This window comes from Ictidomys tridecemlineatus, chromosome 12 (assembly GCF_052094955.1).
Source record: "Ictidomys tridecemlineatus isolate mIctTri1 chromosome 12, mIctTri1.hap1, whole genome shotgun sequence".
Taxonomy (NCBI): Eukaryota; Metazoa; Chordata; class Mammalia; order Rodentia; family Sciuridae; genus Ictidomys; species Ictidomys tridecemlineatus.
Window position 1 is genome coordinate 119,710,838 of NC_135488.1, and position 14,016 is coordinate 119,724,853.

The 14,016-nt window shown below is 57.6% G+C and overlaps 1 protein-coding gene across 1 annotated transcript in view; it reads right to left on the reverse strand.

Moving 5' to 3' along the window:
- Tpo (thyroid peroxidase) overlaps window positions 1-14,016 on the reverse strand; it is a 43,841-nt gene that overhangs the window by 17,333 nt on the left and 12,492 nt on the right. Inside the window, exons 5-10 of the mRNA XM_078027909.1 lie at window positions 11,449-11,578; window positions 9,211-9,417; window positions 7,791-8,309; window positions 5,575-5,833; window positions 4,248-4,418; window positions 297-534 (exon numbers count right to left, since the gene is read on the reverse strand). Of these exons, the coding sequence (XP_077884035.1) occupies window positions 297-534; window positions 4,248-4,418; window positions 5,575-5,833; window positions 7,791-8,309; window positions 9,211-9,417; window positions 11,449-11,578 (1,524 nt within the window). The remainder of the gene's footprint in view (window positions 1-296; window positions 535-4,247; window positions 4,419-5,574; window positions 5,834-7,790; window positions 8,310-9,210; window positions 9,418-11,448; window positions 11,579-14,016) is intronic.

Genomic DNA, 14,016 nt, shown 5'->3' on the forward strand with positions numbered 1-14,016 from the left:
TGCCCAGCCAGACTGCGGCACTTAGGATATCCTCATGCCTCATCCTCCTTTCCTCATTGTACAGTGGAGGAAACTGTGATTGACAGATGGCCTGCCCAGGGTCAGTGAGTACTGGGAGTGGAGCCAGGCCTGGCCGCTCCACCCAAGGCCAGTACGCAGAGGACTGGGGTGTGGCTCAGTGGCAGCGAGCTTGTCTAGTCCCCCCTGAGGCCCTGGGCTCAACCCCCGGATGGCAGGACCAGCAGTGCCCCTGTGGAGCAGCAGCCACGGGACAGAGGCTTGCCACACGCACCTACCTGTCCCCATCTCTCAGCGCCTTCATCTGCCTCCCAATGATGCACGCAAAAAGGGGACCCGTTCGGGCCCTGGGCAAGAAGTCCTCCACTAAGCCACCCAGCCAGACGTCGATGTTGTCCGGATGCTTGTACAAGTCCATTAGCTTGCGGACAATGCTCCTGTTGGCAATGGCCCTGCTCAGGTCGGCTGCGGTCTCTAGCCGAGGCAAGCCACAGAACTCTCTCCATCTGTTGTACCCTACAAGAAAGAGGGGCCTGATTCACCAGGGTCCCCACTAGCCGCCCTGTCCTCACTCCCAGATGCAGACAGACCAAAACATCACCCTTTAGAGCTCAGTAGGCTTGGGCACAGGCTCAGTCCTCCAGAAGGGTCTGTTCCCAGGTGAGTGGAGGCAAGAGCCAGGCATCTGCGTGGAAGCAGGGCATTGCATGCTCCATTCTCTAGAGAGGGGCCCTTCCTCTTCAGCCTGTGCCCGCAAGGCCCCCAGGAGCACAAGGGAACCTGGCTCCCTCCCTGCCTTGCATGCACACACAGGGAAGTGGACACACGGTGAGCTTCCCTGCTTTCCCTCTGACCTATCATCTCTTGCACTGAAGACCTCTCAGCACCCCTCTCCCACACCACTACCCCTGGCTCCAGGAGAATCTTCCCACAAGGAAGATAGGGCCTTGCGCTGGCGTGGGTCCAACTTTTCCCGCTGACTCCCTCTGCACTCATCAAGTGCCCTGAGCTGCTCCCCCTCTCTGGGAGCCCTCTGGCACATGCTCCAGCTTTGCTGGGCTGCTGCCTGCTCTTCCTGGGTCCTCACTAGGCCCCAACTGGCACCTGCCTACGGTCCCATCCTATTCATCTTGGTTCAGCCTCTGCCTTCTGCAGCCCCCCAGTGATTAACCTTGGAACTGCTCCATGCCAGGCCATGCAGCAGCTCATGCCCTCTTGCCTGCTCCTCTGCCTTCTGCAGCCCCCTGGCCCCCGAGTGATTAACTTTGGAACTGCTCCATGCCAGGCCACGCAGCAGCTCATGCCCTCTTGCCTGCTCCTCTGCCTTCTGCAGCTCCCGAGTGATTAACTTTGGAACTGCTCCATGCCAGGCCACGCAGCAGCTCATGCCCTCTTGCCTGCTCCTCTGCCTTCTGCAGCCCCCTGGCCCCCCAGTGATTAACCTTGGAACTGCTCCATGCCAGGCCACGCAGCAGCTCGTGCCCTCTTGCCTGCTCCTCTGCCTTCTGCAGCCCCCCAGTGATTAACTTTGGAACTGCTCCATGCCAGGCCATGCAGCAGCTCATGCCCTCTTACCTGCTCCTCTGCCTTCTGCAGCCCCCTGGCCCCCGAGTGATTAACCTTGGAACTGCTCCATGCCAGGCCACGCAGCAGCTCATGCCCTCTTGCCTGCTCCTCTGCCTTCTGCAGCTCCCCAGTGATTAACTTTGGAACTGCTCCATGCCAGGCCACGCAGCAGCTCATGCCCTCTTGCCTGCTCCTCTGCCTTCTGCAGCCCCCCAGTGATTAACTTTGGAACTGCTCCATGCCAGGCCACACAGCAGCTCATGCCCTCTTGCCTGCTCCTTTGCCTTCTGCAGCCCCCCAGTGATTAACCTTGGAACTGCTCCATGCCAGGCCACGCAGCAGCTCATGTCCTCTTGCCTGCTCCTCTGCCTTCTGCAGCCCCCCAGTGATTAACCTTGGAACTGCCCCATGCCAGGCCACACAGCAGCTCATGCCCTCTTGCTTGCTCCTCTGCCTTCTGCAGCCCCCCAGTGATTAACCTTGGAACTGCTCCATGCCAGGCCACGCAGCAGCTCATGCCCTCTTGCCTGCTCCTCTGCCTTCTGCAGCTCCCCAGTGATTAACTTTGGAACTGCTCCATGCCAGGCCACACAGCAGCTCATGTCCTCTTGCCTGCTCCTCTGCCTTCTGCAGCCCCCCAGTGATTAACCTTGGAACTGCTCCATGCCAGGCCACACAGCAGCTCATGCCCTCTTGCCTGCTCCTCTGCCTTCTGCAGCTCCCCAGTGATTAACTTTGGAACTGCTCCATGCCAGGCCACGCAGCAGCTCATGCCCTCTTGCCTGCTCCTCTGCCTTCTGCAGCCCCCCAGTGATTAACCTTGGAACTGCTCCATGCCAGGCCACACAGCAGCTCATGTCCTCTTGCCTGCTCCTCTGCCTTCTGCAGCCCCCCAGTGATTAACCTTGGAACTGCTCCATGCCAGGCCACACAGCAGCTCATGTCCTCTTGCCTGCTCCTCTGCCTTCTGCAGCCCCCCAGTGATTAACTTTGGAACTGCCCCATGCCAGGCCATGCAGCAGCTCATGCCCTCTTGCCTGCTCCTCTGCCTTCTGCAGCCCCCCAGTGATTAACCTTGGAACTGCTCCATGCCAGGCCACGCAGCAGCTCGTGCCCTCTTGCCTGCTCCTCTGCCTTCTGCAGCCCCCCAGTGATTAACTTTGGAACTGCCCCATGCCAGGCCACACAGCAGCTCATGCCCTCTTGCCTGCTCCTCTGCCTTCTGCAGCCCCCCAGTGATTAACTTTGGAACTGCTCCATGCCAGGCCACGCAGCAGCTCGTGCCCTCTTGCCTGCTCCTCTGCCTTCTGCAGCCCCCCAGTGATTAACTTTGGAACTGCTCCATGCCAGGCCACGCAGCAGCTCATGCCCTCTTACCTGCTCCTCTGCCTTCTGCAGCCCCCCAGTGATTAACCTTGGAACTGCTCCATGCCAGGCCACGCAGCAGCTCATGCCCTCTTGCCTGCTCCTCTGCCTTCTGCAGCCCCCCAGTGATTAACTTTGGAACTGCTCCATGCCAGGCCACGCAGCAGCTCATGCCCTCTTACCTGCTCCTCTGCCTTCTGCAGCCCCCCAGTGATTAACCTTGGAACTGCTCCATGCCAGGCCACGCAGCAGCTCGTGCCCTCTTGCCTGCTCCTCTGCCTTCTGCAGCCCCCCAGTGATTAACCTTGGAACTGCTCCATGCCAGGCCACGCAGCAGCTCATGCCCTCTTACCTGCTCCTCTGCCTTCTGCAGCCCCCCAGTGATTAACCTTGGAACTGCTCCATGCCAGGCCACGCAGCAGCTCGTGCCCTCTTACCTGCTCCTCTGCCTTCTGCAGCCCCCCAGTGATTAACCTTGGAACTGCCCCATGCCAGGCCACGCAGCAGCTCGTGCCCTCTTGCCTGCTCCTCTGCCTTCTGCAGCCCCCCAGTGATTAACCTTGGAACTGCTCCATGCCAGGCCACGCAGCAGCTCATGCCCTCTTGCCTGCTCCTCTGCCTTCTGCAGCCCCCCAGTGATTAACCTTGGAACTGCTCCATGCCAGGCCACGCAGCAGCTCATGCCCTCTTGCCTGCTCCTCTGCCTTCTGCAGCCCCCCGAGTGATTAACCTTGGAACTGCTCCATACCAGGCCACACAGCAGCTCATGTCCTCTTGCCTGCTCCTCTGCCTTCTGCAGCCCCCCAGTGATTAACTTTGGAACTGCTCCATGCCAGGCCACGCAGCAGCTCATGCCCTCTTGCCTGCTCCTCTGCCTTCTGCAGGTGCCCAGTGATTAACTTTGGAACTGCTCCATGCCAGGCCACGCAGCAGCTCATGCCCTCTTGCCTGCTCCTGTGCCTTCTGCAGGTGCCAGGCCTGTGACTATTCTGACGTTGGTGCCTGGCACATTATGGGCACTCAGCAGTGCTAAGTGCACACACAGATGCATGGAGGATGAGGCTGCTGAGCCATGGTGGGAACCCCTCAGCTCCCTGCCTTGGGGCTCAGGGTCACCTTGGGCCATTTCCTGCAGGTGGCTGGAGTGGCCTCTTGGGGTGCATGGAGCAGAGCCTCAAGAGCCCTGGTTTAGGGGCTGGCAGCAGATTTCATTTCAGGTCCGTCCCTCACAGGACAGCTGGCTGATCTGGCCAGGCACACAGCAGGCCTGGGCATGGGGTCTGAGGACACCAACAGACCTGGCAGGCCATGGTCACGGCCCCTCTGCAGGTTCAGTGACGCCAGGTCCAGGGCGCCCGGCTGCGCCAGCACGAAGAGCCTTTCGGTCAGGTCCTCATTCATCAGCTGGTCCTGCACCTGCAGCTTGGCTGGTCGGGCAAGAAGGCCTCTCACTATCGGGTCCAAGCCACCTGGGAATGCGGTATAAGAGCCAAGGAAAGTCTGTACTAAGTCCCGGAGAAGCAGTTCTCCATCATCAAGCACCTTTGCCACAAATGTGCTTGTGTCAGCTGATGAATCTCCTTCTGAGAGTCAGTGACTTCCAGAGACTCTCAGGGTGGGTTAGCTACAGACCTGGCACTGACCACACCAGGGTCGAGGATGGGCCTTCAGAACCCAAGGGATCCTGGCAATGGGCCCTGGCTACTGAAGTTTTTCCTTCTGCTCATCGTAGCAGAAGCTTCGCCACCCAAAGAAGCCTTTGCCAGACTCTGCTGTCTGGAACAGTAAGAAGAGGACATTGCTGGGCCCCAGGAGCTGCAGGGCACGCAGAGCCCCATCCTGTCACCTCAGGGTCTCCTCACAGCAGGTGATGGTGGAGACAGACTAGAGCCTCTGAGGTCCCACCCCCCCCATGTCATGTGAATCCAGTGACATGTGATAGTCTGCCAAGGGCCAGGAGGTCTCATGCTTCCCCCCAGCACTGAGCAGCATTCCTGATGTGCCTCTGCCTGTGTGGCGTGAGCTGGAGAGACCCTTGGCCTCACTCTACCAGCTCTGCTCAACAGCATTTTGTTTAAACAGGGGACAACGAGCCTACTGTCACCTGCCAGCCACTGTCACCTAGTCACCACTACACCCAGCACCCACTTGGAGTCACCAACTTGTGAGTTTAGAATCAGCAGTTCAGAACCTTCCAGACAGACAGAAGAACACAGGGAAAAGAGAGAGAAGAGATGAAGGGAAACTGAAAATGGCGCTCCCAAGCCCAACCAGGGAATTACACTGTCGCTCTGAATGACTCATGGCTCAGCTACCTGGCTGTCAGCACCCTGAGCTCACTGCCCTGACCTTAACCAGGGGACCGTCAAAGCCGAGCACTGGGGGGGAGTCAGAGGCGCTGCCGCCAGGCAAAGTGGGTTTCTACTTCGGTGTCTGCAGCCACGGTGCAGAGCCCTAGAATAACTCGTGCCAAGTGCCCAGGATCTTTAGAAATGACAGACAAGGGTCTGAGCCACAGTCCCCTTCTCTTCCTGCACACCACCGGGAGATGGAGGCTCTGCAGGGGCCAGGTGGCCTCTGACAGCTCGGGGCAGAGCAGTGTCCCTGGGCAGGAGGAGGACGCACCTTCCTGGGTGAGCCTCCAGGGGCTGAAGAAGGCATCCCGAAGAGGCAGACTGGGCAGGCCGGCGTGCTCCTGGAAGCCGGCCTCCAGCCGCCTCACCAGCGGGTGCACTGCAGCGTGGCCGAAGCGGAAGGCAGCCGTGGAGAAGATGTTGGACACGGTGGGGTTCATCGTGGGGTCGTAGCCTTCATAGGGGCCGACGTACTGCCTGAAGGCCTCAGGACCCAGAATCCTGGGGACGTAATCCCGCAAGGTGATGATCTGCGCAGAGACGGCAGGTGAGTTTCCGACAGGGGTTGCCTCTGGTCAAATGAGGGTCAGAGCCAGCCACCGGGAAGAACAGCTTCCGGAACGTCCCAGAGCCCCAGGTCACGGCGACAGCTGGGACAGCAGACAGGGCCTGCCGACCTCTGCCAGACATAGGTACCGAGTGGAAATACCACCTCCCTGGGCAGCCCCTCCACACGCCAGAGCCGTCCTGAACCCAGCAGGCCTCCAGCAGGGCGAGCCTGGCAGAACTTGGCCCCGATGATGTGGCTGCAAGAGGGCACTGCCACTGCCTGCAGAATCACGGAAATGTCGCTTGGGACAGGCTTTCTCCCTGGACCTCCCTGGGCCCAAGAGCGACCTCTGCACCCTAGACCCGACCTTGGCCCTGGAGGCTCTGAACCCTGGTGGCCCTGAGTCTCAACAGGCCTGGTCCTGAGCTGTGTGGCTCTGAGGAGCCTTTCATTCTCACGGGACACCCACCTTCAGAAGGCTTTTGTGGGAACATGAACTTGTGTGCACGGCTTTATGTACACACGGCGTGTTACCTGGCAGCCCCTATAGATAGGACACACAGTGGATCCAGACAGTGGTCAGTGTGTGCTAGCAAAGCCCTCTGGGCAGAAAGGAAATGGCAGGCAAGCCCGGGACTGTGTGTGCCCTGGACACTGTCCTCAGTTAGAACTCAGGTAGGAGCCAGGATACCCCTGAGACCTTCTGAACTACCCCCAGCAACATCCTTAGCTCTTTGGGCAGGAACCCCAGAAATGACACGGTGGGGGTCTCTCCTTCCTCTCTGGCAGGGGCTCTGCTAGGGTCCACCTCCCAGAGCTGCTCCCTGTGTTGCCTCTCCCACCCAAATTCCTGCTCCTGGTGGTGCTTGCCGAGGCTGGGGGCCTGGACATACAGGAAGGCATGTCTGTGCCCACAGCATCTCTGTGCACATAGGTGTTAAGTATTTGGATACCTTTGTGGAGGTCGATCAAGGTATGTGAGTCCCCCCTGTGGCCCTGCCTAACTTCGGGATGCTCACTCCCCCTTCCTCCCAGAAACTCAAGGGCTGATGCCCGGCTTGGGGATTCTAGGACCCTGGGATTGCCATTGGTGCCTGAACCCACAGTTCATCAAGTGGCCTGTGGTGCCACCTTTGCAGCTGTGTGCTCCTGGACAAGGCTCACCTTCCTCAGAGGACCTCTGAGGATAAAGGGCAACACCAGGTGTGTACCCAGGGCCTGGCTCAGAGGACTCTCCAGAGAGCCACTGCTGGTGGAAAGCCATGCCGCAGTCCTCCTGAGAAGCCAGAGACCCCAGAGCCAGTGACCGCATTTCATAGTTGACCTTCCTAAAATCACAACTAGCACCTGGCCTACAAAATCTCCTTTCAAGACCCTCTGATTCTGTATTAAACCATAAAATGAAGAGAATCAAACGGACTTTTGGTTTAATTCGCTAATTGAGAATTTTCACACAAAAAAATGACTAAGGTCTCTGTTGTTTTAAAAATACAAAAAAACAGACTTAGGGCCCCCAGGGGTAGAGAAGGTTTTGGGGGAGGAAGACCAGCACCAGGACAGCCCCCCCCCCCTGGGGTGGGGTGGGGTGGGGTGCGCAGCTGGGACAGAGGAGCCAGAGGGGTCCTCCATATCCTGAGTGAACCCGGCCCAGATGGGGGCACAGGAATAGGGGTACCCACCGTGACCTTGCCTGAGCCCACTGGGTACCTACTGGAGATGCCCACTGTGACCTTGCCCACAAGGGTGCTCGCAGGGCCCTCACCTGCACCCGTTCTGGGCGTCCACCATGACTTTGTGGACACATCTTGTGAAGCCCTCCCCTGACCCCCCACGACCTCGCCCGCCCCAGATTGGGCGCCCACCATGACCTTGAGACTTATATTTGGGACGCCCAGATGGCCCACCCGGGGTCGGAAGCCCAGGCTGACAATTCGCACCTGGTGTAGAGCGCCCACCACCTTGCGCGCCTCCTGGTAGACAGTGTCTGCGCTCCAGTGCGCGTTCAGGGCCTTGAGCTCCGCGGCCAGGCGGTTGTGCTCCCGCAGCCACAGCGTGTGCAGGGCCGCCAGGGCAGGGACCTCGCTGGCACGGCCATCGCCTGCCAGGAAGCAGGGGGCGCGGGCAGCTCGGGAGGCGCCAGGTGCTGGCGCGCAGGCGGCGGGTGCACGCGGAGGCACGAAGGGCAGGTAGGCGCGGCCTGCGTCCTGGTGGCGCGTGTTGACCCGGAGAAGCCCCATGGCGCTGGTCCAATTGCGCAGCTGCTTCTCTGCGCCTGGGGAGCTGCCATACACCGTTGAGGCATCAAGGAAGGACGTCAAGGCGTTCATCTGCTGCCGCGGGTTGGCCATGGACAGGTTGCCGAAGAGAGCACCCTGTTCCCCGGTGCCACAGGCAGCAGACGAGCGGTAGAAGGGCAAGCACGCGGTGCCAGCGGCCAGCGAAGTATTAAAAGAAAGCTGTGCCAGAGGGGAGACGCGGGTCACCTCGGGCCTGGACCCCTTTTGAGGACTTTTGTAGGCTCAAGCAAGGCAAGCCCACCAGGCTGGTCATCCCGGTACTCAACCAGGCCGGTCACCTTGGTACTCAACCAGGCTGGTCACCTTGGTACTCAACCAGGCCGGTCATCCTGGTACTCAACCAGGCCGGTCACCTTGGTACTCAACCAGGCCGGTCATCCTGGTACTCAACCAGGTCGGTCATCCTGGTACTCAACCAGGCCAATCACCTTGGTACTAAACCAGCCAGTCATCCTGGTACTCAACCAGGCCGGTCACCTTGGTACTCAACCAGGCTGGTCATCCTGGTACTCAACCAGGCCGGTCACCTTGGTACTCAACTAAACCTCTTCCGCTGTGGCCTGGGCGTTTACCCTCCTAGCAGGGAGAGGCAGAGTCTGTCGGATGTGGTTCCCACCCCAGGCAAGCGTGTCCTGGTCCCTGAGACCCTTTGCTTGGATCCAGCCCTCACGCTCACACCTGTCCTGGCCTCTGGTTTATTGTCTGTCTTGGAACTGCAACTCCTCCTCCCCTTGGGATGTCAGTGTTCAGGTGCGCTGTCTTGCGCTCACTTTGGAAGCTTCTTGTCTAATCAATCAATTGTGGAGCGATGAGTGGGAGTTACTGCTGAGGGACCCTCCCAGGTACACACCCCGCAGGCACAGTGCAAGTGGAAGCCCGCACACACAAGCAGGGGGTGCGGCCCACGGGCACCAGCAATGCCTGAGGATGCAGGAAATTCACAGCAGGTGCCCCCCCCACCCCCCCCCACCACACGACTGCATTCCACCGCATACTTTTCTGTTAAGTTTTGAATGCACATGTTAGTTTCATAATGGAAATTAAAACTTTGGGAAATCACCTGTATGGGGAAGCAGGGGCCTCGGCTCTCGCAGGTCAGCTGGCAATTAGCTCCTCCCCAGGAGGGAGTGGAGCTGGTGCTCTGAGGTGTGAGTGCAATGTCGTGATCGATGTATTGTCCCCACACAGTCAGGAAATCAGAATACTGGTCATCTTCTGTCACTGCCTCATTTGAAACTTGGATAACTTGCCTTGTCACCTCCCGAACCTGGGTGAGAAGAGAGTGGTTTGTAGTGAGGCAGCAGCCTACAGATGAGGTCTGGGACCCCACATTCCGTGATGGCTGTGTGTGCTGTGGGAACCTGCTCCCTGTGGGCAGGTGGGAACAGCTGAGCTGGAAGACAGGCACAGCTGGACCCCTGGTGGTGACTAGGCACATGCTGGCATGTTTAGTTTCCTCATCTCTAAGTGGACCTAAAAGGAGGAGCTTTCGGGATGCTGTGGAAGTCATGTGAATGACATTTGCAGGACATCTAGCTATTAGCATGAGGTAGTGCAGGACACTGGTCCTTGACTGGCTGAGTCTCATTCCCAGTGCAGCCACATGAGGTGGTTTTTGTCCCTGCTTGGGGTCAGTGACTCCTGATTTTTCCCATTTCTTCCCTTCTGAACCATGATGTCTGCAGCTGCTCTCTTGTGCCTGCCCAGCCAGTGTATTTTGGAGGCAGACAATTGGTTTTCACAGATCCAGATGCAGAGGAATTTTGTCCCCAGGTGGAACCCACCCAGACCTCCCTGTCCCTGATTTGGAGGATTTAGATGGAGGGACTGGGATTGGAGTTTGCACTTGAGTTGATGCGGTGGGGATGCAAATGTGTTTTGCATGGGGAATGCATATGAACACTCAGAGTGGGAGGGTGGACTCTGGTGGGCAGAATAACAACCCCCAAGGTGTCTATTCCTGAATTCTAAAACCTGCAGCTGTGACGACGTCAAGGACCTAAGATGAAGGCGTTATTTTGGATTTCCAGGTGATTGCAGTCTGATAACATGGTGCTTAAACCCCAAGTGCCTTTCTGAATGGTCGGAGGATGCGGAGAGACACACAGTTCAGGCTTTGAGGGGGAGGTGAGAGCCAATGATTCTGTGTGGACTTGGAAGTTGGGACCAAGGAGGAGAGCCCCCCCCCAGCACCTAGAAGGACTCTGGCCTTGGAAGCTGGGGCAAAAAGGAGAGTCTCCCAGAGGACACTGGCCTGTAGTAACTGGCTTCAGCCAGAGGCCCGCCAGAGACCTTAGACCTACAGAACTGGAGGATAATCAGTTTGTACTTTTTAAAGTCATTTTTGATAGAATAATCTGTTAGGAGTAGAAAACTAACATGTTGCACATTTGAACATATTTGAGCTCTGATTCTTCTAGATGATTGTGTATATGAGCAACTAGAGGTTTGTAGAATCAGAATATCATAGTCCATTACAGCTCCAGGACTCTAGGACTTGAACTGGTCCAGTGCCAAGATAGGTAAAGCCTTACCCCAATTTCATGGAGGTCTGCATAAGGCTGAGGGGCAAGTGCCTGGCAGGCAGCTGAGGGTGGAGCAGAGCCCATTCCTGGGCCTGCTGCCCAGTAAGGCCCTTCCTCAGTGAGTCCCTGCACATCTCCCACTGCCCTCCCCATCTTTAGGGAACACTGTGTCCTCTTACTAAGCAGCCAGCTGGAAAACATCCATGTCAAGTAGTCTGTCTCCATGGTGGGCAGCCCAGCTGGTGGCCCCTGGCTCCTAGTCAGTGCTCTCAGTGCTGAGCACAGCACCCCTGCCGGGAGCCTGAAGGGCACCAGCATGGAGCATGCACAAGAGTGACAGGCTGGGTTGCCCAGCGGCTGGAGCATCCAGTGGGGCACAGTGCCTCTTAGATGGGGTATGAGTGTGCTTCACAAATAAACACACCTCTGGGAGTGAGGTGGAGGCCGTCCTCCCCACCTAAACAGTATGTTAGCTTTGGAGCAGGTGTCTTCCACCTGAGGGACAGAGGACTTCATCTGAAAACACTCCGTACTGTTGAGATGGGAAGTGCTGGAGTCGGATGAAGCTCAGCTACATCTACCTGTTCCGCTTGCTAGCTGAGCATGCTCCTAAGCTTTTCCATGGAGACGTGGCCCAACCTCCCAGGGGTTGGAGGACCAGCAGGACTGGTGTGGTACCAGGCCTGCTGTGCCCAGGCCCAGGGTCCTAGTGGGCGTGTGAGCATTGTGGGAACCCGACTCCCAGCCGATGAAGCAGCATGTCAAGGACTAACCGGGGGCAGTGGAAACCCATGGTGTAAGAAGCCGGGGTTCCAGCCTCGGGGCTGACTGAAGCCATCTTCATACACTGGAGGGAGCCATCTTGCCAGGGCTGTGTTGGCGGCCCCCCATCTGGGATGGTCCCTGTGGAAATGAGCGTGAGGATGTGTTTGAGATGGGAGAAGAAAGAAAAAGCATTGTCCCCAATACAACATTCAGTGCTCAGTGGGCAGGGGGTTCCCTGACCCTGGCTCAGGGAAGTCTCCAAGCAGGGCACACATGGCCGGTGCTCCTGGGGCTGTGGTGTGGCCGGGTCTGTGGGCCTCGGGGACCAGCACCTGGGACCACACAGGCTCCCCCTCAGCCAGAACCCCCCGAGCCCAGCCTTCCCTGGGCCTTGCCACTGCAGCTGGCAGGGACCTTCTTCCTATTCAGAGGTGGGCTTCTCGCCCTGAGAGGGCATCGCAGTGCTTCCCTGGAGGGTGGACACCTGAGCTGCTCCAAACAAGTGGTTTGAAAGGTGGTCCCACTCCATGCACCTCCCAGGGCCTTGGGGCCTCTCCTGTCTTAGTTGATCAAAAGCACAGTTTCTGTAGAAACTTGGCATCATAGTCCAGTTCAGAGGTGAGGTGGTTGTCGGGGAGCAGGTGCTAGCACCTTCACTTTAACTAAAATCAGGCCTTTCCTGAGGGCCCTGCAGATCTGGTACCACACCAGCCCTGCCTCCGAGTGTCTGCGGTTCCCCTCCACCACAAAGGCAGCACTTAAAGTGCACGCTCTGGCAAATGGTGCTCAGTGATGGTTTATTTTACCGACACTTCTGAGTGTTGTGTTAGGTAAACACCTCTCAGGAGAAGAGGCATGGGTAAAATTAAAAGCCACTTGACATATCTTGGAGCACTTTCTGGAAGTGGAGAAATTTAAATATTAATTATTGATTATTGGTTACCAATAATCCTGAAAATTAGGTGCTTTTCAGTTTTTTTTAACTGAAGAGCCAGTTGATGGAGTTGTTTTCTGACAGAGCAATAGAATGGTTTAATGATAGTGGATTTTATGTTGATTTTCCTACATATCACAGAAAGAATTTTGAGGACCAGGATTCATTTCCAATGAACTTCCGTTCCCAACTACAGATTGCAAGCCAGGCCGCTGAGTCTGAGGGCCTGGCAAGCGCTTGAGATGTAGAGGCTGGAGGTCCCCATCATGGACAGAAGAATTCATGCTGGAAAAGCCTGGGATCTCGAGTTCCTACATCTGGGAACTGAATACTACAATGATCATAGTGAGGTAACTGTTTGTCTTGTTAAAAATCTTAAACTTTTGAAATATACTCAAAATGCTTGCTTTATCACTCAATTATCATTTCATTATGGACATAACAACTTGTGCATTCTGACCTGGCTGGTGTGGATGCCTGTCTGGGAGGGAGAGGAGCACCCACGGCGATGGATGGCTGGTGAGGTGGCACCCAGGGCCCTTGAGGTCAAGACAGGTCTGTTCTGGCCTTGGCCCTGGGCCCAGCAGGCAGAGCTTCCCTCTGGTTGCACATCTCCTGGTGGAGCTGCAAGGGTCCTCACAGTGAGGAAGAGGATCTTTCTGGTTCCCGTGGCTGTGGCTTCATCTGTTCATCCATACAGGTTACCTGGCTGGCGGGGGCGCTCCAGGGAGCTGTAGATATTTTGTGTGTCCATGGGGACAGTCAGTGCAGGACAATTCTATCATCAATATGTTGACGACCTCCATCAAATTGACGAATTCCATCAAGGCGGGCTTGCAGGGAAGGGTTACTTCCCCCAATTAAAGACAGTAGGATGTGAATTTGCCCCAGTGGTGAGTTTGGCTGATTGGCCCCTATGTGGCAGCAGTTCACCAGGGAGGTGTGAGAGCCCAGACACCGACACCTGTGGGCACACTCAGCCGGCGTCCCTGGCTCTGCACCCGCACGGCAGACTGCAGGACCCCGGGTGGAGCGCCCGGTTGCCCGCCCCCCTGCAGGCTGTGGAGGATACTCTGATAAGCCCGCCCAGCTACTGAGGAAGAATCTGTGCCCTGGGTGGAGCAGACGTACCGCAGGGCGCTCTCCTTCCTCAGGCTGGACCCAGGGCAGCCTGACAGAGGCGTCGGCTGCACTCTGCCCCTTGATGGGAGCTGTCTGTCCAGAGTCCTCGTCCTGCTGCAGAGGACAGCAGGAGCAGCACCCGCCACCCCGCAGAGCCCTGCCTGGCAGGGTGCCGAGACGCCAGCACACCCACAAGGCAAGACCCTCCTCATGAGGAGAAGCCAGAGGAAGCATTCGGCAGCCCAATCCGGGCACCTTCTTGGGATGCAGATCCCGTTCCTGAGCCTTGCCTGACTCGGGTCCAGTCGGGTAGCTCTCTGGCCTGGAGGGTCCACCTCCTCGTGGGACTCCACGTGTTAGTCAGAGTTCAGATCCCTCAGGAGGGGAGGGTCTCCAAGGAGCACCCGGTTGTGCCTGTCATGTGGTATCTGCAACGCCGTCATTGACAGGACCTCTTGTCCCCTCAACCTGGATGCAGAGGCGCGTGAGCCAGCAGGTCCCCGTGACGCTGGGTCTTCAG